The sequence below is a fragment of the Phocoena sinus genome, chromosome 20 (assembly GCF_008692025.1).
Source record: "Phocoena sinus isolate mPhoSin1 chromosome 20, mPhoSin1.pri, whole genome shotgun sequence".
In the NCBI taxonomy this organism is placed as follows: domain Eukaryota; kingdom Metazoa; phylum Chordata; class Mammalia; order Artiodactyla; family Phocoenidae; genus Phocoena; species Phocoena sinus.
This window is the reverse complement of record NC_045782.1, coordinates 46,129,641-46,157,281: the sequence shown is the minus strand read 5'-3', so window position 1 is coordinate 46,157,281 and position 27,641 is coordinate 46,129,641. Positions and strand designations below refer to the sequence as shown.

At 49.6% G+C, this 27,641-nt stretch overlaps 1 protein-coding gene across 2 annotated transcripts; it reads right to left on the bottom strand.

Annotated features, from left to right (window-relative positions):
- Nucleotides 1-640: 640 nt before the first annotated feature.
- RAB40B (RAB40B, member RAS oncogene family) lies at nucleotides 641-27,641 on the bottom strand. 2 transcript variants are annotated; one of them, XM_032615002.1, is made up of 6 exons: nucleotides 27,366-27,641; nucleotides 5,639-5,699; nucleotides 4,422-4,482; nucleotides 3,505-3,582; nucleotides 2,579-2,801; nucleotides 641-1,684 (listed from the first exon to the last, which is right to left on the bottom strand). In XM_032615002.1, exons 1-6 carry the CDS (start codon nucleotides 27,505-27,507, stop codon nucleotides 1,413-1,415), a joined length of 837 nt encoding a protein of 278 aa, XP_032470893.1. In that variant the 5' UTR covers nucleotides 27,508-27,641; the 3' UTR covers nucleotides 641-1,412. The 2 variants fall into 2 exon arrangements, with proteins under 2 accessions (XP_032470893.1, XP_032470894.1); XM_032615003.1 differs by lacking the exons at nucleotides 4,422-4,482; nucleotides 5,639-5,699 and having other exon boundaries at nucleotides 1,269-1,684; nucleotides 27,366-27,584.

Sequence of the window (27,641 nt, the reverse complement as noted above, 5' to 3'; positions counted from 1 at the left end):
TTTTTTTTTAATCCGTTGTTGCAACCTCCAGCTGCCACAGAGAATCTAGTGGTAGAACCAGGAAGGAGACCCTGCCCAGAGTCTTAGCTGAGTCAGCTCTGATCTTTATGCTCATGCAGGGAGGTGACAACATGTCCACTGGGGCCAGTGTACCGCCCACTATTTCCGCAGACAGGCACCCGCTGGATGGCTGGTCCTTCATTCCCCACTGTCTGTCTCTGTGTTCTTTTCAGGAAAAGGCATCCTTTCAATCAATGGCACAGGGACACAGCCTTGTTGCCAACACCAGGCACTAGCACTGATTGTGGTGCCTGAAACAGGTGATAAAGCAAATGGAATAAAGAGCAATAGGGCTTCCCTGGTGGCGCAGTGGTTGAGAGTCTGCCTGCCGATGCAGGGGACACGGGTTCGTGCCCTGGTCCGGGAAGATCCCACATGCCGTGGAGCGGCTGGGCCCGTGAGCCATGGCCGCTGAGCCTGTGCACCTGGAGCCTGTGCTCTGCAACGGGAGAGGCCACAACAGTGAGAGGCCCGCGTTCCGCAAAAAAAAAAGGGCAATGGAGGTACACCACTTCTCCATTGAATGGAAGTATAACTTTCCATTCTTTCCAGTTGAAAATTGGAAAGAAGCAGCCAACAATTCTACCAAGAAGCAAGTATACTTTTTATTGTTGAGAAACATTTTCTTAAACAACAGTGTTCACTTCACTCTTAGCTGAAACTTCAGGCTTTGAGTGACATTTTCTTGCCGATCTGGACCTGGTGTAACCGTGCTGTGGTATGTTCGCTGTAACTAGAGATATCTTTGGCATTTTCTTCCCTTAGCTTCATAACTCATGGAACATCTTGTACAAAAAAAATGTAGATTTACAGAAAAATATGCATATAAATCACTTATTAATCCCAAAACGTAGTAAATAACATAGCAAAAAGTCGATCAAATCCGTTTCATACACAAGCTGGACAGATCTGTTGTACCTAATCTCTAACTTATCTGTGGCATTTTATAAATTAGTGCTTTGACATTAAAAAGGTTTACAAAAAGGCCCTGCGTAACATCAAAGACTCTAATTTCTCTCTCCATCCTTGCTTTTCATTCTCTAGAATTTATACTCATCACACACATGTCACCATTCTTATAAAAAGCACTTATTTTAAGAAAAAAATTGCACTGCAATCATGATCTAAGTAGCATTCAGAATTCCATGTTACCGAGAGAAGGTCGTCCCTTTATAAACACACGTCTGAAACAAGAGCCCCACGCCTGTCCACGCAGACATGTCAGGTACGCAGGGTACCGGCCGCAGTTTCATTGCTCAGGGCCGCGTGGTCACCGTGACATTGGCGGGTGTCTGCATCCAGAGCGGCCTCCTGCCTCCCCACCTGTGCCACTCCTCTGCCTCGCGCCCTCCTCAGGAGACTTTGCAGCTGTTTCTGGTGCAGCGTTTGGGGGGGCTCTGGGGAAGGTGGGCGGCCTTCGCTTTTCGGAGGCTGGTCCTCTTGTGGCTGGAGCTGGTGGCGAGGGAACAGGGGCGGCCGTGCATCACCCTGGCATTCAGGCCGCTGGCCATCGAGAAGGACTTGAGGTGGCTCCTGAGGGCCGTGGGCAGCGGCAGCCTGTCCACCAGGTGCACGGGCGTGCAGGACACCACTGCCCGGCAGCACAGGTCCTGCAAGCTCAGTACTTGGGAAAGAAAAGAAAACCGATTTCATTTGTGTTGTCCTGGGCACGGGGCCAACGCAGGGCCAGCCACACACCTGTCCGCCCTCCTCTCTGGGACTCTGGGGCAAGATGTCCCACCCTGTGCCCACGTGCAGTGATTGGAGATGGATGGTCCTGCTTTCATCACCTTAAATCCAGTTTGTCCCCAAACTTGAGACCCCCACCATCTCTCCCTCTAGGTCTGAGAGGTGAGTGGACTGCCCAGCGATGGCCAATGAGGTCTCCTCAGGACTAACGTGACCAACTTTTGGGGTCGGAGACCAAGGGCTTCAGGAGACGTGCTTCCCCAACTGAGTAGCTGACACCAAAAACGTGTGTTATCAGCTTTATAAAGACGTATTGGAGAACACACCAGAAAAGCAAATGCTGTCATTTATGTTTTACCTACATCGTTCATTCTGTGAGTCAGGGTCCCTGCTCAGATAGAGAGGGGCTCCCAGGGGCCTGCTGGGAGGAGGAACGGCATCTCACCCCTGATGCAGTCGGGACACCCCTCAACCCCTGGAGGATCAGACAGAAGAAACATGACCCAGGGCTTTGGCTCCTTTTGGAATCAAGGTCCTAACAAATAATGTTCATAACAGTGCTTCTCAACTGGGGGCGATTTTGACTCCCCAGGACATTCGGCAAAGTCTGGAGACATTTGTGGTTTTCACAAATGGGGGCAGGGAGACCAGGGATGCAGCTCACCCACAGCACACACGGTGCCCCCACCAGAGGACACTCCATCCAAAATGGCACTAGTGCCAAGCGGCAGAAGCCCTGATTTAGGAGAATGGAGACAGTGGCCCGGGGAATGGGTCCTGGGAGGCTGAGCACTGGCGGGGCTGCAGGGTGGACTGGATGGACACCTACCCTTGCTTGGCCTCCAGAGCCGGTCCATCCCATGCCGCAGCAGCACAATCCTGGCCAGCTCCATAAAGGACTCAGTGACGTTGAAATCGCACAGCGGGCTGACCTCGAAGAATGTCACACCCAGGCGCTCCGCATAGGCCTGGGCCTGTTCCGTGGGGACCTGCCGCTTGAAAGCCAGGTGCAGGCGGTTCCCCACCAGGATTTTAGGGACCCCCGGGGCGTGCTAAAGGGTGACAGAAGGGCAAGGAAAGTGGGTCACGTGCAGGCTTTGTTGTTTGTACCATGGGTGTCCGGGGTGAATGGTGTCCACTCAGAACCTCAGAATGTGTCCTTTTTTGGAAAGAGGGTCTGTGCAGATGTAATTAATTAAGATGGGATCTTGGGGTGGACCCTAAATCCAGTCACTGTGTCCTTATAAGAAGTGGAGAGGACATAGGACACACAGGGAGGAGGCCACGTGATGGTAGAGCAGAGACAGAGTGACACGTCCACAGGCCAAGGACCAGGGCCTGTCGGCAACACCAAAAACTGCAGGAGACAGGAAGAATCCTCCTCTCGAGTGTTTGGAGGGATCGCGGCCCTGCCGACACCTTGCTTTTGGACTCTGACCTCAAAAACTGAGAGAATACGTTTCTGTTGTTTTCAGCCACACAGTTTGTGGTGAGTTGTTATGGCCGTGCCAGGACACTCACTCAGTGGGTGGGACTGACCACTCCACGTCTCCACTGGCAGTTGGGCCGGTCAGGGTGCCAGCAGGCAGCAGCCTGGTCACCACCTGTCAACCTACCTGACTGCATGCAGGGCCCGATCCTGTGCTGGGACACGACGTGTCCTCCTCCCTGTGGCTGGAGCCTCGTGCCCTGGCCGCCCCAGCCCCCCCACCCCCCTCACAGGGCCACATGGACGGAGCCCTGGCCATGTCATACCTCATTAATCTCCTTAATCCACCGGTCGATGCCATCAAAGGACCAGCGGTTTGCGATGTCGTAGACCAGGATCACACCCTGGGGGAGGCACAGTCACTTGTGGCAATGCAAGCCACTCAGGCACACGCTCACAACCAGCTAAATAGCCATTTTACTTATGTTAACACAAAACATATTATTTCGATTTGTCTGCCAAATGTAGCAGTTATATGATCACTTCCAGTGATATTTCATAAGCTCATTGATAAACCCTCAAATGTGAATGTGAGCTGGGGACTGGAATTCAATTCCCCACATTCATGAGCTGGTCCAGGGACACGGAATGCGGGGGGACTTCAGAGCCCACCCACCTGGATGGAGGGTTCTCACATACGTACAGACACACACGCACATGAACACGGTGCACACACAGCCCACATGCCTGCATATTTATGTACACACATGTGTAGATGCGCGTGCCTACACACTGCTTGTGCACACGTACATACAAGTGTAACACATGCACACACACATCCCTGATGCAGAGGGCTTGGGAGCCACCAAACCGTCCAGGGCAACACTTTTTAGACTCTGGCATCAACTTGTATGTGAGCTAATTGCCTTGTCCTCCAAGTATCCATTAAAGAACGTTCCAAGAGTCATTATTCAAAGTCAGTTTGAGGGACTTCCCTGGTGGTCCAGTGGGTAAAACTCCGTGCTCCCAATGCAGGGCCCCGGGTTCGATCCCTGGTCAGGGAACTAGATCCCACATGCATGCCTCAACTAAGAGTCCGCATGCTGCAACTAAGAAGCCTGCGTGCCACATCTAAGAAGCCTGCGTGCTGCAACTAAGAGCCAGAGCAGCCAAAATAAATAAATAAATAAAAAACAAAAAAGAAAAACAAAGTCAGTTTGACCTCCCGGTTCAGGGGTGTTACCTGTGCGCCCCGAGAGTAGGAGCGGAATATGGTACAAAATCTTCCCTGACCCGACGTATCCCTGGAAAAGATGTTGGAAGTCTGTAAGAAGAAATCACTGCTTCCCGACAACAAGGTTTTTGAACTCGGGAGCCAGAGCAAATGCATTTTACAATTGTCAGTTGCTGGCCATCCCACAGAAAGTCCGAGCCCCCAACAAGACATTGGGCACCTTATCCCTGGAGAGATCTGGACATTGGGATGTCCTTTTGGGCTCATTCTCTTTTCTAATTATTTAAAAAGTCAACTAGAGAAAATAGTGATGGGTTTCAACATAATAATTCTGACATTTCAATAAGTCTAATTTAAGTTTTTAAAAAGTTGTTTAATTTGGAGATAAAGCTGTGTAGTAAGGAATGTGAGTCTACACTGGGGGAGAAATAGGCCAAAGGATTTGGTGGGGTCACTCCATTTCCAATTAACTCTAAAAGATCATGGGAATCCCCTGGCCAGTCCAGTGGTTAGGACTCTTGGCTTTCACTGCCAAGTGCATGGTGGCTTCAGTCCCTGGTTAGGGAACTAAGATCCCACAAGCCGTGTGGGAGAGGCTTCCTGTCCCAGACTTGGGGACTGACTGCTCCTGATTAGGGGCAGATGGGGGTGGGAGAAGGGGCTCCAGGCCACTGCAGACACTTGTGGCTTGGGGAGAGGTCTGGCATGGTCAGGCGGGAGAAGGGAACCATGCAAGTGACCATGCAGGTGGTCCAGGAGAGGGGATGACACAGGGGCTAGTGACAGTGGTCAGGAAAACCACATGGGCTGGGGGCAACTCAGGGATTAGTCACAGCAGGAAAACCCTAGTCCCCCACCCCCAGAACTGGAGGGGCAGGGGTGTGACCAGAGTCTCAGAGCCAGGGCTGCCTGGAGTGGGGACCAAGAAAGAGACCCAGGCCAGAGCTAGGTGACACCCTGACCTTTTGCCCTCCTACCCTCCACCCTCCGTCCTGTTGATCTTGGTCAGGACACACAGCCCCTCTGGGCACTAGAGAGGCAGAAGCAGAAGCACGTCCACATGCTCTGGACAGACTCCAAGGCCCACACAGATCTCATCTTCCTTGGGGGGCACTAGGTCAGGCTGGGGCAGAAGCAGTGGATATTCCCACAGGTGGTACCAGAGCCCCTGAGGGCCTGGACAGACCCGCCCTGTGCTCAGGGGCCGGGCAGAACCCCTGACTCACCAGAGCTGCAGCTTCACCCGCCGGCCGTCCAGCAGGATAGTGGTGGTCTTGTAGTCGATGCCTGTGAAAGAGGGTCAGGGTGGCTTAAAGCAAAGCACTTCCACAGTTATGCTCAGGTAAAAGGTGCAGATAAGAGAAACTCTCACGCTGGGGGAGAAAGGACTACCTACTGGTGCATATCCAGGACTCACAGAGACAGCTGGACTGGGCCCTGCTCGGACCCTCCCCTCGCCCACCGGCCTCGCCCACTTGCTCTGTGGAGCGGGGCCTCCAACCTCCCTCCACTCCTCCCGCACCACCACTGCCTCCAGCTCAGTGCCCAGGCCCCCGCCGCTGCCCAAAGGGTGGGCAAGCAGGAGCCCCCTGAACCGTTCAGCAGCTGGCTCCACGCATGGCCTGCTGGCCCTGGGTTTGCCGAGTGGCAGCCACTCACACACCCTTGTCTCTGCTGGACTCAGGGCTAAAACACAGACATAGTTTCCCCCAAGTTATCACACTAAGAATTTAAAGTAAAAACGTATAGAATATGAAATTAGGTATGAAGTATTATCTCAACTATGCAAAGACAAAATGTGTGTACGTATGTGCACAGGGGTGATGAAATAAAATTCATGTTTTATGGCAAGACAAGAAAAACTTAAACATAAAAAGGTTTCCTGCCCTTACGGGCCTCCTGGCTCCCCTTTAGCGTGTATTGCACATCTGCATTGACCAGACCTCCTTAGGAGACAACATTCCTTCTTAATTTTGTAAACTGTCAGGATGACCTGCTTAGTACTTGATAACTCCTCAGGAGATAACCTTCCTTCCTAATGTTTAAGGGGTCACGATGACCCAGTTTTGTTTTGGAGGAGCAGACCTGGATTGTAGAAACTGTCAATATGTCATCTGATGTATATCCTTTTGTCTCAAAAACGTATATAATTGTACTTTGACCTCTGACAGTTTTCAGAGCTTTCTGAAAGACTGTCTCCCAGGTTATAATCCTCAGGTTGGTGCAAATAAAATTTTCCATTCCTTTCTTAGACCCACTATTGATTAATTTTTTCGTCAACATGCATGGTGTAGTTGGCAGGATATCAGAGACACCCACCAGAGGATACCTGGGGTCTACCCTAAACTGGTGCTCGGTACTAGCCCTTTGAGCCCCACCTGCTTCTTGGAACTCTTCAGGTGTTCCGGTGAGTTCTCCTGATGTCCAGATCTTATTATTTAAGTGATGATCCTACAAATTTTTTTCAAGCTTTTTTGTACTTAAGACTTGGAGTCTTAAGGGGCACCAGTGCATTTCCTCGGCAGGGTCCTAGGGGGATCTAGGCAGGAGGCCCCGGGAAACATAGGTGGCTGGAGTTTCGTTAAATTTAGCTTAAATTAAAAACGAACAAAACAAAAAAACAAGTTGATATATGGTCTGAGCAAATGGTTTGCCCAGTGAAACAAGAGACAGCTTGCTCAGCCCCAAGAACAAGGAACACCTGCTCCTTCTGGCCACAAGGTGTCCTCAGGTGACTGAGAACCTAGTGGAAGTGTCCGAGGATCAATTTTTCGGATGTGTAGCAGTACTACAGCAGATCCCACTACAACAATTAAGTAAATGCTGCTCTTCCAGGGACGCAGGAGATAAAGGCTGATCACCTAGTGCTCCAAGCACCCACAGCGGTTTTAGATTGTCAGAGGGAGAAACCAAGACATGTAAAAGAGCTGAACCGACCCTAGCGTAATTCCTTGGAGAGCTAGACTCAGAAGCAGCACCCACAACCATACTGTCCTCAGAAAGTTGTTCAGATCATATCTTTTCTCTGAATTAGGCAACCAAATTGATAATGGGAAATTGTGCTTGAAAGGTCAAACAGCTCCTGAATGGACAGCCACCTATGGGGATACCAGCTGGGTTTATATAGAGCTGATGCTTGCAAGCACTTACCTAACTGGGAATCAAAGGAAACTCTGCCCTGAAATGACCAAGCTGGGATTCTTTTTTGGCATTCCAAACTGATTTTTCCGTGAACAGTCAGAAGAAGCCAGCAGAGGGTAATTTCTTACCATGTCAGTCAGTCTCCTGGACCCCTGCCCACAGGGTCTACTGGAAAAAAGAGTGATAAGAGCTTTTCTTTTTTCTAAAATTGGATTAGCAGCAGAAATTATTTGTAGGGCTATCTTCTTGGGTCCTTTGAATTGGAAGGACTCCTAAATTGTAAAGCTCTCATCTTAAACTATTGTACCTATTTTAATTGGTATGCAAAAGCCCCAAAAGGCTTCAAAATTCCAAAATAGCCTCATTGAAGGATTTGTTGTAGAAGGCTAATGAAAGATTGATCATATAAAAGGTACCTACAATAAAAGACTATAAAACTGCCATAACTACTACTCCATCCTCCTTTTTAAAATTTTTATTCATTTATTTATTTTTTGGCTGCATTGGGTCTTCGTTGCTGGGCATGGGCTTTCTCTAGTTGTGGCGAGCTGGGACTACTCTGTTGCGGTGCGTGGGCTTCTCACTGCAGTGGCTTCTCTTGTTGCGGAGCACGGGCTCTAGGCGCACAGGCTTCAGTAGTTGTGGCACATGGGCTCAGTAGTTGTGACATACGGGCTCAGTAGTTGTGGCTCGCAGGGTCTAGAGTGCAGGCTCAGTAGTTGTGGCACACGAGGTTAGGTTGCTCCACGGCATGTGGGATCTTCCCAGACCAGGGCTCAAACCCATGTCCCCTGCATTGGCAGGCAGATTCTTAACCACTGTGCCACCAGGGAAGTCCCTAAATGGTTATCTTTAGAAATGGGACCACCTGAGGTTATAGGTGAGCCTCTTGGGGTCAAAGGTTGAACTGAGGGCCATAGTTAAAGAATTTCTTAAACCCAGGGAAGATCCTCAAAAGGTTTTGTAAATGGATTACCAAGATGGGAGGCCACAGGTCTGTCTAAACCTGTGACCATAGCTGACATTCAGAGCCTGATAGAAAAAAAAAATTTTTTTGGCCTTCTCCTCTAAGCTAAATGAAGGAAAGAAAAACATTCCCACAGAGGTGGATGAGTATGTGGGTACTTTGATATCATTTAGGTGGCCACCCAATTATCTGAGGGATTAAAAACAGCTGTCCTTGTTTTAGAACTCTAGTGTTTACAGGACCAAAGGTGTGGCTCCAGAAACAGCCCTAGGCCCACCAATCCTTTTACCACTCCCATAATCTCCCCTATTTATCTTAAGAGGCTGTAAATAAAAAAAAAAAAAATCTGGTTTTAAGGGAAGAAAGAAAATCCTCCTAGGACAACTTGCATTTTTCCTCCTCTGCCTTTGAGATAGAAATGTTCTACCCAGTCTTCTCCAGGAGCTCTTATGCAGGCCATCTTCTTTAATGCAAATTTCAGGAAGGTAACTCTTTTTTTTTTGAATATTAATTTAATTTAATTTATTTTTGGCCACGTTGGGTCTTAGTTGCGGCACGTGGGATCTTCATTGGGGCAGGTGGGATTTGGTTGCGGTGTGCAGGCTCTTCGTTGTGGCACGGGCTTCTCTCTCTAGTTGTGGCATGCGGGTTTTCTCCCTCTAGTTGTGGTGCATGGGCTTAGTTGCCCCGCATCACGTGAGATCTTAGTTCCCCTACCAGGGATTGAACCTGTTTCCCCTGCATTGGAAGGCAGATATTTTACCACTGGACCACCAGGGAAGTCCCTCAGGAAGGTAACTCTTATCCAAAGGAGAAAACAAAAGAGGGATAGGTAATTTGGAACCTGATTTGTCAAGGGCAATACAAATCTTAAATGTCTTTTCCATAAATATTAGTAAAAAGGATTTAGCCATCTAAACAGGTGACCTTGATTTGTTCCATCTGCAAGAAACCCAATTTGAATCCAACATCTTTTGTAAATTACGTGTTTTACATTATTGTACCTGATTCATGGTTGAAACTCTGGAATGGGAACTGGGGTCTCTGTTTGCGTCTGTGTGTTTGTATGTATCTGTAAATGTGTGTGTTGTAGACGTGTGGCATTGCCAAAATTAATTTGTAAAAGAGCTCTATTTAATTGGCTTAAAGGATAATAAGCACTTATACAAATACTCAGAAATATAAAAGGAATGAACCCAAATGAACTTCAGGATCACATGATCTAGGGTTAATTTTTAATGAATGAAAACAAGTTTGAGTTTATTGATTTAACTATAAAGACATATCTTTGGGTTTTTTTGGCCACACCACGCGACATGCGGGATCTTAGGTCCCCAACAAGGGACTGAACTCGCCCCACTGCAGTGGAAGTGCAAAATCTCAGCCACTGGACCACCAGGGAAGCCCCAATACAGACATACCTTTAAAGTCATCAACATTAAGTATATGCTACCTTGTATGTAGGTTTACCAGAAATCAAATAAGATTGTATAATTCCTGTCACAAAATTTGTCGACAAGAAAAATAACCTGATGTGATGAAACTTTCAAGCAAATTAAATGTAAACGAGATAAGAGCTTTCAGGTGAACTCTTTAGGAATAATTATGTTTTAGGACTGTCTACTTAAAAGTAGTTTCTCCAGATTTTTGGCAGTTTTGATTACACTTTATGTAACTTACAAAGTGATGGTTTCTTTCCTTTCACACTGTGTATCACCTACTCCTACTAAGATAATGATATCTAAACAAATTGAAACTAATGATCACATCTACAGTTCTCCATAAATTAATGAACGTCCATGATGCACATGCTTCCTCCCCAGGTGGAAATTAACCTTCACACAGAAGAATCAGGGATGGGGTGTACGTGGGGAGCAGCTCTGGGGAGAAGGAACAGTGGAGAGAGTCCAGAATGGCTCAGCCTCAGGATCTAGCCCGAAACCAGGCCCACCCCTCAACCTGTCGGTTACATAAGGCCACAAACTCCTTTTTGCTTAAGCTTCTTTGAGTTGACTTTTTTGTTTGCACCAAAAAATGCCCTGACAGAAAACCCATGAAATACAATGACTGGAGAGAGTGACAGAGGAAACCTGACACACAAATCCTGGAAAAGCTGCGGAAGACACATTTTAACATCTTCCCAAAGCAGAGCACAATGCCTCCCACACCCCAGAATTTCACTAATAGTGAACATGTATTTAAAAGAAAATCTACAGGAATTCCCTGGTGGTCCAGTGGTTAGGGCTCTGCCCTTTCACTGCTGAGGGCATGGGTTCAATCCCTGGTCAGGGAACTAAGATTTGGCCGCATAGTACGGCCAAAAAATAAAAGAAAATCCAACTCAATGATAATGATCTAACTATTAACATTCAGGACCCAAACTGAACTCTGACTCTGGTGGTTCTTCCCACCAGGACAGCCCTGCCGGGTCACCTGCCCTCGGCACACTGACCCTGACGCCTGGGACCCTGAGGCACCCTCCCAGAGCCACGTATGCTTTGGAGACCCAGGCCCACTCTGTCTCCATCAGTGTTACTGTCCTTTAGAGCTGCAACCTGGCCTACTTCCCTCCATCTATGCAGCTGTGCACTCCCATGGAAGGTCCCTCCTTTGAATTGGGGACAGGGCAGAGCAGGGGAGGTCCAGGGGTGGGAGATAAAGCTTGAAAAAACACTGCTCACCCTCACCCCCCATTTGATCTGTAGGGTGGAAAATGGGAATGGAGATGGGCTAGCCTCCTGGGGACCCCACAGGTCCCCCACATAGCACTGTGGAGACCCTGCAGGGAGAAGCTCTGTGATGCATGGGATCAAATCCCAGTCCTGACGACCAACGGCTTCCTCCCTCTCCCCGTGCCTCAGTTTCCCTGACAGCTCACGTCTGGTACCTGCCGCCAGCAGTGGCCTCAGCTCAGCACAAGCTCCATTCTTCCCCAGGCCTTAGGGTCCCAGGATAAACCCTCTGTCTCAGCTGTACCTGCCACAGAGAAGCCCCCAAATTCCACCCATTCACACCAGGTTCGAAGTCCCATTGGGAGAAGAGTCTCTTTTTTCATACACTTATTTATTGAACCGTTTTATGTTCCTCCTGTTACGTGTTTGCTCTGTTCCTATTTATTGTATTTCCTCTTCTCTGTTACTTCATGTTTTTGACAGTAGTGTTGTCAGTGTTAGGGTCAAAAGGTGTAACGCACATTCCCTGCACTTAGCTAATTCACCAAGAACTCTGTCCATCAAAATAAAAATACACAAAAGCTCCTAGAACAAAGCCTGTTGGAATGTTCACTGAGTGAGTCAGGACAACAGAGGCAAGAAGAGAGATAATTTTAGCCTGAAAAACAGCAAATGTCAAATGCCAAGACACTCCCTACACTTTGAGGCCACGTGATGTGTAAATAATCTATTTCAGCTCATCCAGCACCTGCCGAATTCTATCTCCTAGAACAAGAGGACACAAACATGTAAATACTGGTTAAGTATCATTGACAAACATATTCATCATGAGGACCTGACTTTTGAGAACTTGTGTTATGTTGAATTAAAGTATCAGAAAGCAGGGTGCTGGCTGCCAGGGGCGGGGAAGGGTCCAGGTTTCCATTTGGGGGGTGAGAAAAATGTTCTGAAATGAGAAAGTTACAGGGTCGTGAATGTACCAAATACCACTGAACTGTTCACTTTAACATGGTTAATTTTATACTATGTGAATTTCACCTTAAAAGAATGTATATACATATGTGCTATCCAGAGACCGACTCTGGCCTGGCTTCCCCATTCAGAAGGGCACTTTGTTGGGAGATGTTGGGGTGCCTCGCAGGACCAAGGGGGCGGGACGGCTGCATAATGGGGCTCAGGATGGAAGAAGCAGGGAGGCCCCAGGGCTGAGGTACAGGCCCAAGCTTCACCCATGGCCAAGGCCCAGAGCCTGCCCCTGCAGGGCTGCCTCCCGTTTCTAAATGGTTCTAAAAGTGAGTCATGCATGTTTTTTTTGTTTTGTTTTGTTTTTTTTGGCCGCGTGGCATGTGGAATCTTAGTTCCCTGACCAGGGATGGAAGCCGTGCGAAGCACAGAGTCTTAACGACTGGACCCCCAGGGAAGTCCTGCAAGTCATGTTTTAAATGGGCATTTGAAGTGTGTTCATCATATGAGAATCATACACAGAGAGCAGTTACTGAAATCAGCACCAGTCCCCCTCCTCTTCAGAATCTACCCCACCTCCTTTTTGAAAAGGAAAGTATGTTCCCTGCATGTTTCTCCTTGCTGGTTTTTCTCTGTGAAATAGCAAAGCCGTGTGACCCAGGTGCTTCCAGGCTCCTCTTGGCCTGGCTGCCCCAGCTCATCCACACAGCTCCCAGCTCTTAGCTGCCTGAGCCACTCACTCCCCACGCTGGGGGCTAAACCCTCCCACACCCTCCCTGGCAGGGACGGGACCACTGTCACACCTGCCTTGTTCCCTAACGGCCTGTGTCTGTGCTGAGCTGCTGCGTCCAGGTACCCTGTGAAATCCCACAGCAAGGACAAGCCCCACCAACCAGACACCGGCGGGACCTGGCACATCATCCCCCATGAGTGAAACTGGGGAGTAACCCAGAGCCTTCCCTAACCATCGCTCGGGTGTGGCCAGATGATAGCCCCCTCTTTCCAGAGCTCTGACACCTCAGAGGGTCCCAGTCCCTTCAAATTGCAGGGCTGCCCCTGCCAGGTCTCGAGGTCACCCTGAACCTGGACTCAGGCTGAGGCAGGAGATGGATGGGCCCCAGGCTGAACAGTTTCTCCCCTGTGGACAGAAACTCCATAAAAGCAGGATGATGGAGGAGGCTGGGCCCTGCCCAGATAAGAGATAAAAGACCACATATTCCTCATTCTTGAAGTTAAGGAGACCTCCCTGACTACACATGCACAGAAAGGCTCCTTGGAGGTCAAAAAGGGAGGGGGCGCCACCCCATAGTAAATGATGTCAACTACCCATAGGCCTCTTCGCTAGAATCCATCTTGGCTAAGAGATGCGCGCGCACGCACACATGGGAAGACCCTGAGATAAACCAAATATAGATTCAGAACCAGGCAAAGCAAGATTGCCTAAGGAAACCTGGAAGAAAGGCCCCATAAAAGTGATTCAAACTACCACAACGGTACAACTCTCTCTGACCCGCCCGTGTGTCTATCCACAGGTACCGTACTATTTTTCCTCCTAATAAACACTTTACTTGCCTCACTACTTTCCATCTCTATGTCTCTATGTGGCAATTCATTTCTACACAGCGATGGGTCAGGGCCTTGTCACTGTCCATTGGTCCCTGGTGGTCTGGTGGCTAGGATTCAGTGCTCTCACTGCCACTGCCAGACCTCAGTCTCTGGCCAGGAGCCGAAATGCTGCTTCAAGCCTCTGCAGGCTGAGGCCACCCGAGATCAAGGCCACCAATAGGGTTCAGCGGTCAGGCCAGAAGGGGCCTCCCCCCACCCTACTTTGGACAGCCCAACAGTCTGGGTGACACTGCCAGGGAAAGCATTGCCATCCTCCATGAAAAAAAAGGGCGGTGGGACTTCCCTGTGGCACAGTGGTTAAGAATCCGCCTGCCAGTGCAAGGGACACGGGTTCGAGCCCTGGTCCTGGAAGATCCCACATGCCGCAGAGCAACTAAGCCCGCGAGCCACAACCACTGAAGCCCACGCACTTAGAGCCCATGCTCCCCAACAAGAGAAGCCACCGCAGTGAGAAGCCTGCGCACCATGATGAAGAGTAGCCCCCGCTCACCGCAACTAGAGAAAGCCTACGTGCAGCAACGAAGACCCAACGCAGCCAAAAATAAATGAATTAAAAAAAATTTTTTTTGAACAAAAGGAACAAAGTTGAAGGACTCACACTACCCAATTTCAAGACTTACTATATATTTAAAGTAGTCAAGACAGTGTGATACTGGCATAAGAATACACAACAGAAAAATGGAACAGAACTGAGATGAGAAATAAAACCACACAAATATGGCCAATTGATTTTTTTTTTTTTTTTTTTTTCTGTACACGGGCCTCTCACTGCTGTGGCCTCTCCCGTTGTGGAGCACAGGCTCCAGACGCGCAGGCTCAACGGCCATGGCTCACGGACCCAGCTGCTCTGCGGCATGTGGGATCTTCCCGGACCGGGGCACAAACCCGTGTCCCCTGCATCGGCAGGGAAGCCCTGGCCAATTGATTTTTGTTGTTGTTGTTGTTTTAAAGATTATTTATTTACTTATTTATTTTTGACTGTGTCGGGTCTTAGTTACAGCACGTGGGGTCTTCGTTGCGGCATGCAGGATCTTTAGTTGTGGCATGTGGGCTCTTTGTTGCAGCGCGAGGGCTTCTCCCTAGCTGTGGCATGTGGTTTTTCTCTTCTCTAGTTGTGGTACGCAGGCTCCAGGGCAGGTGGGCTCTGTAGTTGTGGCGCGGGTTCCAGAGAGCGCGGGCTCTGCAGTTTGTGGCACACGGCCTCTCTAGTTGAGGCACGCGAGCTCAGTAGCTGTGGTGTGTGGGCCTAGTTGCCCTGTGGCATGTGGGATCCTATTTCCCTGACCAGGGATCGAACCTGCGTCCCCTGCATTGGAAGGCGGATTCTTTACCACTGGACCACCAGGGAAGTTCCTGGCCAAGTGATTTTTGACAAAGGTACAAATCAGTGCAATAGAGAAAGCATACACTGTTAAAAATGGTGCTGTAACATCTGGGCATCCCTACGCAAAAGTAGTGAACCTCAGTCCATACCTCATGTTATATAAGAAATTAACTCAGGGGGGACTTCCCTGGTGGCACAGTGATTAAGAATCCGCCTGCCGATGCAGGGGACACGGGTTTGAGCCCTGGTCTGGGAAGATCCCACATGCCACAGGAGCAACTAAGCCCGTGCGCCACAACTACTGAGCCTGCACTCTAGAGCCCATGAGCCACAACTACTGAAGCCCATGCTCCTAGAGCCCGTGCTCCGCAACAAGAGAAGCCACCGCAATAAGAAGCCCTCACACTGCAATGAAGAGTAGCCCCCGCTCACCGCAACTAGAGAAAGCCCTCGCGCAGCAATGAAAACACAACGCGGGCATAAATAAATAAATATTTTTTTAAAAAAGAAATTAACTCAGGGACTTCCCTTGTGGTCCAGTGGGTAAAACTCCATGCTCCCAATACAGGGGGCCCAGGTTCGATCCCTGGTTGGGGAACTAGATCCCTCAAGCATGCCACAACTAAGAGTTTGCATGCTGCAATTAAGAGCCCACATGCCGCAGCAAAGATCCCGCAAGCCACAATTAAGACCCAGAGCAGCCTAAATAAATAAATAAATAAATAATAAAAAAGAAATCAACTCAAAATGGGTCACAGTCATAAACGTAAAACTAAAACTTCTATAAGAAAACACAAAAGAAAATCTTTGTAACCTTAGGCAAAGAGTTCAGCAATGATTTCTTATATACAACACCAAAAACATGGTCTATAAAAGAATAAATTGATAAATTGGACTTCTTCAAAATTAAAAACATCTGGGCTTCCCTGGTGGTACAGTGGTTGAGAGTCCGCCTGCCGATGCAGAGGACGTGGGTTCGTGCCCCAGTCCGGGAAGATCCCACATACCACGGAGTGCCTGGGCCCGTGAGCCATGGCCGCTGAGCCTGCGCGTCCAGAGCCTGTGCTCCGCAACGGGAGAGGCCACGACAGTGAGAGGCCCGCGTAACGCAAAAAAAAAAAAAAAAAAAATTAAAAACATCTGCTCTTTGAAAGATACTTAATAAAATGGAAAGAAAACCCACGGACTGGGAGAAAATATTTGCAAAACACATTTCTAGGGCTTCCCTGGTGGCACAGTGGTTGAGAGTCCGCCTGCCGATGCGGGGGACACGGGTTCGTGCCCCGGTCCAGGAGGATCCCACGTGCCGCGGAGCGGCTAGGCCAGTGAGCCATGGCCGCTGGGCCTGCGCATCCAGAGCCTGTGCTCCGCAACGAGAGAGGCAACAACGGTGAGAGGCCCGCGTACCGCAAAACAAAAACAAAAACACATTTCTAATAAAGGACTTGGATCTAGAATATATTTAAACATCCTCAAGACTAGATAATAAGAAAACAAACAACTTAAAAAAATTTTAGGGGCTTCCCTGGTGGCGCCCTAGTTAAGAGTCCGCCTGCCGATGCGGGGTACACGGGTTCGTGCCCCGGTCTGGGAAGATCCCACGTGCCGCGGAGCGGCTGGGCCCGTGAGCCATGGCCGCTGAGCCTGCGCGTCTGGAGCCTGTGCTCCGCAACGAGAGAGGCCACAACAGTGAGAGGCCCGCGTACCGCAAAAAAAAAAAAAAAAAAATTTTAATGGGCAAAAGGGTTGAAAGACACTCACCAAAGAGAATACCACAAAGATGGCAAATGAGCACAGGAAAAGATGTTCAACCTCATTAGTTGTTAGGAAATGCAAATTAAAATTACAATGAGAGATCACTGCACACCTATTAAAATGGCTAATACTGAGAAAAACAAAATTAAAAAATACTGACAATACCAAGTGCTGGTGAGGACACAGACAACTGTACCCTTCATAGGCTGCGGGTGGGAATGAAAAATGGTCGGGTCAATTTGGAAACAGTTTGGCAGCTTCTTTTTTCTTTTTTTAAATATTTATTTATCTACTATTTATTTATTTAGGCTGCAATGGCTCTTAGCTGCGGCATACAGGATCTTTAGTTGTGGGATGCAGACTTCTTTAGTTGCAGCATGCAAGCGGGATCCAGTTTCTCGACCAGGTATCGAACCTGGGCCCCCTGCATGGGGAACACAGAGTCTTACCCACTGGACCACCAGGGAAGTCCCCGGTTTGGCAGCTTCTAATAAAGTTAAACATACACGTCATATGACCCAGCAATTCCACTCCTAGATATTTACCAAGTTCACACAAAACGCGTATGCAACTGTTTATATCAGCTTTACTCACAGATTGCCGAAGACTGGGAAGCACCCAGACATCCCTCCAGGGGTGGTTGGACAGCCCGCTGTGGTCTGTCCACCCGCTCAGGAGGAAGAAAAGGTGAAATTGTGCACAACACAGAGGGATCTTAGAGGCTCGTACCAAGTGCAGAAGCCAGCCCACACGCTGTGGGAGCCACTCCATGACCTTCTCAAGGGCAGACAACAGAGCTGAGGACAGATGGGTGGTCTGCAAGGCAGGGGTGCCATTCCTGCCCCAGGGCCCAGCCAATGGGGCAAGGAGCCGACAGGGGCGAGGGGTTCCAGGCCTGAGGCTGTGAGAAGAGGGGCTCCCACTGGGGCCTGGGTCCCAGCTCTTCCTCAGGAGAAGGAAACTGTCCATCTTGGGAGTGTCACTACCTGTACTGGGTTGAATAGTGTCCCCCGAAATCCATGTCCACACGGAACCTATGAATGGAAACTTTTTTGGAAATAGAGTCTTTGCAGATGTCATCAAGCTGAGGTCACACTGAATGAGGGTGGCCCCCCATCCAGGACTGTTTTGATAAGGATTTGGAGGCAAACAGGGAGAAGCAGAGATTGAGGCGATACTGCCACAAGCCAAGGGACGGCAAGGGTGCCAGCAACACCTGAGCTGGAAAGCTCGAGGACAGATCTTCCCCGGGAGTCTTGGCGGGGGCGGGGGGGAGGGCAGCCCTACTGACACCTTGATTTTGGACCTCTGACCTCCAGGATGGGGAGAGTGTGCATTTCTGTTGTTTTAGGCCATCCCCCACTGCCGCCCCAGTTTGTGATAGCTGTGAGAGCAGCCCTAGGAAATGATGCACCATCAACAACAACATACCTCCTCCTCCCACGGCCCCCTCCCACCTCCCTGTGCTCCAGACGGTGCTCCAGACAGAAGCTCAGGGCCCCCGCAGGTCTGACAACGTGGGCTTTTGCTCTCAGACACCAGGCCAACAGGACACCATGGCCACTCAGCAGTGGTCTACCTTCTAGATTTTACTTCCAGATGGAGTTTCTCCACCTGAGAGAGAATTTAATACTCTTCACACTTATCAATTTATTTTTCCTGTTAAGATAATAACTTTTAACCTTACATATCAGGGTCAACTAGAGTTTAATATGTGTAGTTACGATTCTACCTCTGTAAACTTTTTTTTTTTTTTTTTTTTTTCTCGTTTTTTCTCGGTTGCGGAGCACAGGCTCTGGACGTGCAGGCTCAGCGGCCATGGCTCACGGGCCCAGCCGCTCCGCAGCATGTGGGATCTTCCCGGACCGGGGCATGAACCCATGTCCCCTGCATCGGCAGGTGGACTCTCAACCACTGCGCCACCAGGGAAGCCCTCTGTAAACTTTTTTGCTTTTATTTTTAATCAAACAAAATGCCAGTCCTGTCACGAGTCACCATAAGATTCAAATTCATGAGTAAACTCAGCTGAGTCACATTTAGGGGAGGGTAACCATTAATTATTAGCTTCAAGAGGTTGGAATACACAACTCATGCAAACAGAAAAACAGCCTGAGTGTCACTTTGGCTGGGGAAACCCCAGGATCAACAGCTTTATGGCACAATCTCCCAAGAGATGGCCAGCAGCAGGTGGTTTTCGGTGGGAAAGGCCGGCATCCGGAGAAAGATTAAGAAGCCAGGCACAGAGTCCCGGGGCTGGAACTGCTGTGATCGGTTGCCGGGCACAGCACAGATGCCAGGACAGGTACCTTCGAAGACTGGGGGCCCTGACGTTTTCCATCTCTTGATTCTAGAAGCATGCCGATCTCTCTCTCTACCCGCCAAGTCTTAGAAAACAAGTCACGCTGTAAGGCCCCATTAACCAAAATCCCAGGTCTGTCACACTCAAGTCAGAAGTCCCCACAGCAGCCTGAAGGTGACAGGGGCCTGGGTACCAGATTCTAGACTTTGCAACATGTTAAAAAGAGGTTAAAAAAAAAAAAAAGAGGTTAAGACCTGGAATGCCAAAACCACTTAAGAAAATACAAACCACGGGGCCAAATTCTCAGAAATGTAATTGATTACCATTATGAAGTCCCCAAAAGGCAAAGCATGCTGTGGCAAAAATAAGACCACATAAAAGACAAGTTGTTCATATTAGCAGACTGATGAAATGCTGGAGGCGTCTTAAGCCAGAGCGGCGCAGTCAGACCAGGTTCAGGAGCCCCTGGAGGCCCCGCAAACGGGCGGGTGGACAGGCAATCTCGCTCCTGGAAAGAAGGAGGGGGAAGGCAACCCAGGTTAAGTGGGGAATTTGGTTGAGGCCTCCGAGGAGGCAAGCCCACTTCTGAAGAAGGTAAACCCTGAAGTTGTCACTGAAGCTATTATCTTATATCAGGACCCCTTTAAATTGTCTTGTTTGTGGATCTGACAAAATCTACATAACGGATATTTTTAGGTCCAAACCCCTCGGGTGCTGCAGCTCTTCCGCTTTTGCTTATACACAATTCACTCTCTGTAGCCAATGAAGCTAAAGAAGCCTGGAAAGTTTGAAACAAAGGTCCAGAACAATCTCTTAATGTGAAGTAAACCCACAGCCTGCAAATGCTTGGTGACACACCAGCCACTTCCCCATGCCTTGCTGCTTCTCTTCACCCCACACAACCGGCCACATCGAACCTGAGCTCCTGGGCCAGCAAGGAGTGAGCAGGTGCGGCTTGGCAGGACCCAGGCAGGACCTCGAGGCTGTGCTTGCCTGGCCGTGCTCACCCTGCAGCCACTCAGGCGTCCTGTGCCAGTGACAGAGGACACAAGGGGTGGTAGGTGGGCCTCTGGCCCCAGTAGCCGAGTCTCTGTCTGGGAGGAAGCTGGGCTGGCCGGTTCTGAGTCCCTCCCTGCCTGTCCCCTGACATCAGGTTCGCCTTGGGCTGGGGTCTGCAGGGGTTAGAGGTGAGACTAAAGGGGCCGTCACCACCACAGAAAGGAGACCCCACAGGACACAGGGGAAGTAGGGCCGATTCAAGGGCTTTTAAAGAGAAAATCTGATATAAATGCAATTTTATCATTTTCAAACACATGGAAGTATTTATGACATAATTTTAAAAACCCAACGCATTAAATTTATCAAGTGCTCACAAGTGGTACCGAGGGAGGTGAAGGAGTTACACCAAGAAGAAGTAGGATAAAACACGACTCGACTCTCAGTTCAAACTTGAAAGTGATGACTTTATAAATCGTGTTTTGAATCTTAAAGTGGTTGCCCAGGAAACTGGCAGAGTAGCTTTAAGCTGCCTGCAGCAGCTAGAAGGCAGAGGGAGAGTGCGTGAACCTCCTGGTGGAAAGACTGTCAAAGGCAAAGAGAAAGGACAAATAACCTGTCTCACGAGATGGTTCTTCTATACTCTCAATAAGTGGGAGTTATTATTTTTATCTCTTGGCAAAAATGAAACTGAGAAAGAAAGATGGGATCTTCCTGCCGGGAAAAGGAAGCTGGCGAAATAGCCAAAAGAGAGTAGTCGGGGAAACAGTGAGTCTCCTGCTGGGAAAAAAACTAGGAGGCGAGAGATTGCAGCCTTTGGTGTCAGTTTGATCCACTTTCCTCTCCCATCACTAATGAAATGAACAAAATGTAGAAACTCGGCAATCAGGGAAGGAAAGGGTATGGACCTGGTGCCGGGAACACCCCAGATGGAGCCCAGGGGAGACCCAGGATTAACAGAAGGCAGAGCCCAGCTGCTGAGGCTTTCTTTCTTTCCTTTCTTTTTTTTTCTTTTTTACATCGTGAAGTACCGAGCTGATCTCCCTGTGCTATGCTGCTGCTTCCCACTAGCTAACTACTTTACATTCAGTAGTGTGTATACTCGATGCTACTCTCACTTCACCCCAGCTTCCCCCCCCGACCCTATGTCCTCAAGTCCATTCTCTACGTCTACATCTTTATTCCTGCCCTGCAACTAGGTTCACCAGTACCTTTTTTTTTAGATCCATATATATATGCATTAGCATATGGTATTTGTTTTTCTCTTTCTGACTTACTTCACTCTGTATGCCAGACTCTAGGTCCATCCATGATGCCTTCTTTCCACTTCTGCCTGGAGCAGGACTTTCGAGGGGAGAGGAGGCGGGACTGGGCACCAACCCACCAGACAGAAGTGAGGCTCCGGGGCCAGCAGGGGCCCGGCAGGACCAGGAGTGTGCACGTCACCCGTGGGAGGGGAGGACAGCTCCCTGGACCACCTGGCAAGGGGTCTGCGCAGCCCACACTCCCCCTCCTGCTCCTCCCGGAGCTCAGGTTACAGGACAGGGTCAGGAATCCAAGGGCCCCTCCCTCCATGAGTAGGCTGAGAGGAAAACAAAAGGTCCAGCTTGGAGAAGCCAGGCCTCACCAGACTCCGTCAGAGCACAGAATACGTGCAGGCGGATCTGCCTGGGTGTGAGCAAGACGCAGGGAAATGCAGCAGCGCCACCTGCAAGCACTGGGCAGACCCACCTGCAAAGGAGAAAGCATGCAGGTGGGAGGCTGTGCGGTCCCTGGGCCGCGACAAGGGTGACAGAGCAATGCTGGGAAAGGGGGTCTCCCACTGCATATCTACTTAGAAAAAAATGTGTCTTGACCACTCCCGCCCATCCCTCATCCCAGCGGGATGGCAGCCACCAACATCAGAGGTAAGACGGTGGAGCCTCAGGGGACAGCCCCACCCTGGGACAGGCAGAGACTTGTTCAACACACCCAGAGTCCCTGCCATGAACACCCATCATTTACTTGGACTGTGTTAAAATGAAGGGCTTCTGTTATTAGAAATACTATTAATGGGGTGAAAGGCAACACAGACAAGCGTAGATACTCACAATACGTATTTCTGACAAGGGATTCACAGCCAGAATACATTTTTCAAACACTCCTACTGACCAGTAAAATAAACTCAACCTAATGAAAAATGGACAAAGGTGTTCAATCTCATTAGTCATCAGAAAAATGCAAATTCAACTACACTATACTTTCCAGACCAGTAAAATACTGACCAGTAAAATAAATTCAACCTACTGACCAGTAAAATAAATTCAACCTAATGAAAAATGGACAAAGGTGTTCAATCTCATTAGTCATCAGAAAAATGCAAATTCAACTACACTATACTTTCCAGAACGGCTAGAATACAAAACAGCAAGAACCAAATGTTGATGTGGATGTGGGCAAACAGAACTCCCGATCTTTGCAGTGAGAGCGTAAACTGAAAACAATTTTGGAGTATCTTCTTAAGTTAAACATATGCATACCATAATACTCGGCCATCCCAGGTTTAGGTCTATTCTGACAGAAACGCATCTTTTGTACTCTAAAGACGCACAGTGGGAATGTTCACAGCAGGACGAATCACAACAGCCGGAAACTGGAAACCACAGAAATGCCAACCCCAGCATGATGGGTAAATAAACAGATCGCAGTACGTTCACACCAGGGATATCATAAACCTTCCACAGCCATACACAACCCAGGAGAGTCTCACACAACAGGAGCAAGAGAAGCAGTCACATTACAACTCTCACTTTTACACAGAATGGACGAGACAAAAGTGGCCCATGTTGTCAGAAGCCAGGCCAGTGGTGACGCTGCAGGGTGTCATGGCTGGGGGAGGGCTGGGGGCCCAGGGGCCTGTTGGTGTTGTGCTTCCTGGGTACTGGTTGCATGGGCGTGTTAGCTTTGTGAAAATTCACTGAGCTATGCAATTACAATAGGTACACTTACCTATATGTAAATCATACTTCCATAAAAAGTTTAAAAAGGAAGGGAAAAGAGATAGAACCTAACTAAAAGGAAATATGACCCCAGGAGCAGAAGGAAACTCATCCCAGTTACTTCATGCAATGGAACACCTAATAAAAACGTGCTGTTGGTAAAATAAGAGTTCAAAGGAGAGTTTTTGTTTGTTTGTTTGTTTTTGCGGTATTCGGGCCTCTCACTGTTGTGGCCTCTCCCGTTGCGAGGAGCACAGGCTCCAGGCTCCGGATGCGCAGGCTCAGCGGCCATGTCTCACGGGCCCAGCCACTCCGCGGCATGTGGGATCTTCCCAGACCGGGGCACGAACCCGTGTCCCCTGCATCGGCAGGCGGACTCTCAACCACTGCGCCACCAGGGAAGCCCCAAAGGAGAGTTTTTAATCTAATGAATTTTTAAAGAATTCTTTAAAAATTGAAAAAAAGGAAAATTGTAAAAGTAAGGAAAAATTAGACACCAAAAGGACATCAACACTGAATTAACAAATAAGTTAGAACAGCTAGAAACAGTTTGCTAAAATAAAAATTACCAATAAATAGGAAAGCCTTGAGAGTACCACAGAAATGCAGAGAGAAAGACAAAAAGAACAAGGCACTTAGAAGACATGAATGGAGGACAGATAAAAACAGCCCAACGTAAGAATAATCAGTGTAGTAGGCAGAGTAATGGCCCACCCAAAGAGATCTGTGTCCTAATCCCCAGAATTTGTGAATATGTTAGGTTACATGGAAAAGGGGAATTAAGTTTGCTAGTCAGGGATGAATTGGGAGATTGGGATTGACATATATACACTAATATGTATAAAATAGATAAGTAGTAAGAACCTGCTGTATAAAAAAATAAATGAAATAAAATTCAAAAAAAAAAGTTTGCTCATCAGGTGACCTTAAATTACAGAGATTATACTGGATCATCCAGCGGCCCCAATGTGATCACAAGGGTTCTTAAAAGTAGAGTGGGAGGCAGAGAGTCTACATCAGAATGAGGAGATGGGAGACATCTGCTGGCTCTGAAGGTGGGGGAGGACCCACAAGCCAAGAGACACAGGCGGATTCTAGAAGCTGGAAAAGGCAGGAAAACAGACTCACCCCTAGCACGTCCAGAAAGGAATGCAGGCCTGCCGACCTTGATTTTAGCCTATGAGACTGTGTTGACTACCTACCCCCAGAACTGGAAGAGAATAAATTTGTGTTGTTTCCAGACACTAAGTTTGTGGCAATTTGTCCAGCAACCACAGGAAACTAATATAACTGGTGTCCCTGAAATAGAAACACCAATAAATGTAACAGAAGATGGTTTAAGGACATAAAATAAATTTCCCTCAAATTAAAAAAGAAATATGCAAATTGAAAGAGTACTCAGTGTACCAGGAGTTCAAAATGAAGCATACAGCTCTGAGACATGGTCTGGTTAAGCTCATGAAATGAAGCAAGAAGAAGGAATCCGTCAGAAATTCATGAAGAAAATGCAAATCACCTACATGGGGAAAAAAATCAGCTGACTTCAGGCTTCCCCACATCCAATGGCAGAGGGCTGTGGAGCAATGCTTACAAAGGGTTGAGGGAAAGAAAACAGAAGCTAAGAATATTACACCCAACCAAGATACTGTTCAAAGATAAGAGTCAATGGACAGACACTGTCAGACATGAAAATGCGCAGGTAATACTCATGAGCCCTTCCTGAAAAATGATTGAAAATGAAATTAGCTAATTAGACAGCAAAATAAAAGGACTATCGGTGAGCACAGAGTTCTCTGAAATGTTGAATTAACACTGAGCAACTGTGGGCACTGTAGCTACGATACAGAATTGGGTGTTAGGAACCTGGGCAATGTGAACATAACAGCACAGACCGAAAACTCAGGCGGCGGGTGGAGGGGGATGGGTTGTGAGACTGAAATGCCCTCACCTTTTCTGCCAGAAGCATGCACATTGTTTCAAAGTGAAACATATCTTTAAAATAATAATGATGATGATTCCAATTTCTTACAATTTTTCATAATCTCTTTTCTTAATCCAAGAAGAATCTTTCCGTAAATCAAAAACCCACATAGGGCACATCTATCATACCGGGTCTTTTCCGCAGTGTCTCAAGCCAAGCTGATAACAAAACCTTTCGTGGAAAGTGTCTTTTTAGCCTAAATCCTCACTCTGTGTTAAGGAAAAACCTTGAGAAGAAAGCGCTAACTAGTTGTTAGCAGTCTTGGTTCAGCACATAGAATGAAAGTAATGAAGCAGAAGCACCAAGCCTCTGTTCACACCAGCCAGAAGGACCTCCTTTTATAAACATTTGTCTACATTCTTCCTATTTGCCCCTGCACTGTTCACCTACTACAGAACAGAAAACGTTCCACAGCCTGTTCCCCCAAACATACACAGCGCTTTATTTGCTGAATGTTTTGTTACTCCACCTCTGGCCCATTCATTCACTGAGCCCCAGGCCCAGAGGACACAGCCGTGAAGGAAACAGACACAGCCCCCACCTCCCACCCCGTTGAAACCCAGCGCTGCGCTGTCCAGCAGGACTCTGCCGTCTCACAAGTGGCTGTCCAGCACTTAAAATGTGGCTAATGCACACTTTTAGTTGTCTCATTTTAACTACGCGTGCTTTAAATGTAAAAAGCCACACATGTGGTTAATGGCATCATCTTGGACGACATGGTTCTAGAATCAGAATCTGCATTTTCATAGGACTGGGGATGAATCTTACTATGCACTGCAGTGTGAGGATGGATCCAGGTTTTCACCATCAGCTCATGCCCCCCATCTCGAACCTTTCCCAACTCAGTTTGCCACCCACTGTCTTCTCAATCCTACCCTGCCTGATCAGGACAGGAAGCACCCCCAGGCTGGCTTGAACATTAAGACTCCAGTCCCTGGGCTGCCCTTTTCGGCTCCCCAGGAACCAGACTGCAAGCCCAGGAGCAGCAGCGTCTGTGTTGGAAATGTGGCTCCCACCCCTGAGATGACAGCTCAAAGGTTTCCTTCCACAGCCACTCATTCTGCACCATCCAAGCAGCCTGTGGTGGGTAAAGACCTGTGGGACCGCAGGACACCTGGTTGTCCTCCCACCTCCTGGCCCAAGTTCCTGCCCACGCACTCTCCTCTTCGCCCCGCTTCTTTTCCTTTTAATGTCCACTCCCTCTCAAGGGCTGCTGCTCTCAAACTACAAACTTCGGGGACCCCCTGCCGGCTGCCCTCTGGGCGCTCTGGCTTCCCCTCACCCTGGGACCCACTCTCCTGCACTCTCTGTCGGTGCTTCCCTTCCTGCGCCCCAGGTCACGCTCCCTAGGGTCACTTGGGTTCCTTGCCCTCCCAGGCTTGTTTATCAGCGCAAGGAGCCCCTCTACACGTCACCTTGGAGAAGCCTCAAGACTTGTTCTCTGCGCCTTCTCTCCCTCCCCTTCCAACCGACCCACGAGCAAAGCCACCACCTGGGAGCCTGCACCCGCTGCGCTCCGATCCCACGCTCCTGTCCCCTCGCGCCAGCGCCGTACCCTCCACGCGTGCTTTCCAAACTAGTCGCGCACAAGTGCGGCCTCCCTGCGAGGCAGCCCGGAGCAGCCCTGCAACCCCCTCTCCCCAAACCCGGGCTGCATGGCGGCACGCTCTCCTCCGCCTAGCCGTCACCCCCAGATCGGGAGGACCCCAGCGCCCTATCCAGCCGCTTGCTCCCGCCGCACGCGCTGCGTGCGCCTGTCCCAGCCCCACCCCCATGAGCTGCCTGGGTCCCCCACGTCCGGGGTTGGGCAGGGGGTGCAGCCGGGGCTGCCCGCGTAGTGCGGGCGGGATCCAGGCAGAGCCTGGACGGCCCTGAGCCCGGCGCTCCCTTCCCTGGGTCCGCGTCCCCTCTCTTCCCCGGTCCCCGCGCGTTCCACCGCCTCTCCTCCCCGCGCCTCCGCGACCTCGTTTTCCCTCCCAGGCCCCGCGACCCGCGTTCCCCTGGCCAGCCGAGCGCTCCCCTGGCCCGCCGAGCGCTCCCCTCCGGGATCCCGCGCCTCCCCGGCCTCCCTGGCCTCTCTTGCTCCAGTCTTCGGCTCCGCTCCCCGGGCCCGCGTCCCCTCTCCTCCTCAGCCCCCGCGCGCTCAACCCACTCCTCCACTGTCCTCCCCGGCCTCGCTCCCGGACCTGCGCCCCTCTCCTGCCAGGTCCCCGCGCGCTCCACCCCGACTCCTTCCCGGCCCGGTGCTCACCCGCGGGGTGACCGTACGGGGACTCGGCCGCACCGTCCTGCAGGCTCGCCAGGATCTCGCCCTTGCCCACGTCGCTATCGCCCACCAGCAGGAACTTGAGCAGGAAATCATAGGCGCGAACCGGGCTGCCCCCGGTGCTCATCTTGCCGCACCGGCGCCCGCGCTCATGCCCGGCCCGCGGGACAGCTCAGAGGCGGCGGCAGGGCAGACCAGCGCCGCGCTGGCCCCGCAGTCTTTGGAGGGCTGCTGGCCCCGCGGCCCTTGATGCCTGACAGC

Excerpts from the sequence above, each read along its gene's own strand:
- RAB40B (XM_032615002.1), bottom strand. The coding sequence starts at position 27,507 with ATGAGCACCGGGGGCAGCCCGGTTCGCGCCTATGATTTCCTGCTCAAG. Across the intron at positions 3,583-4,421 it reads CCTACTCTCGGGGCGCACAG|GGTGTGATCCTGGTCTACGA; the intron begins GTAACACCCCTG and ends TGCCTCCCCCAG. Across the intron at positions 1,685-2,578 it reads GCTCTGGAGGCCAAGCAAGG|TACTGAGCTTGCAGGACCTG; the intron begins GTAGGTGTCCAT and ends TTCTTTCCCAAG.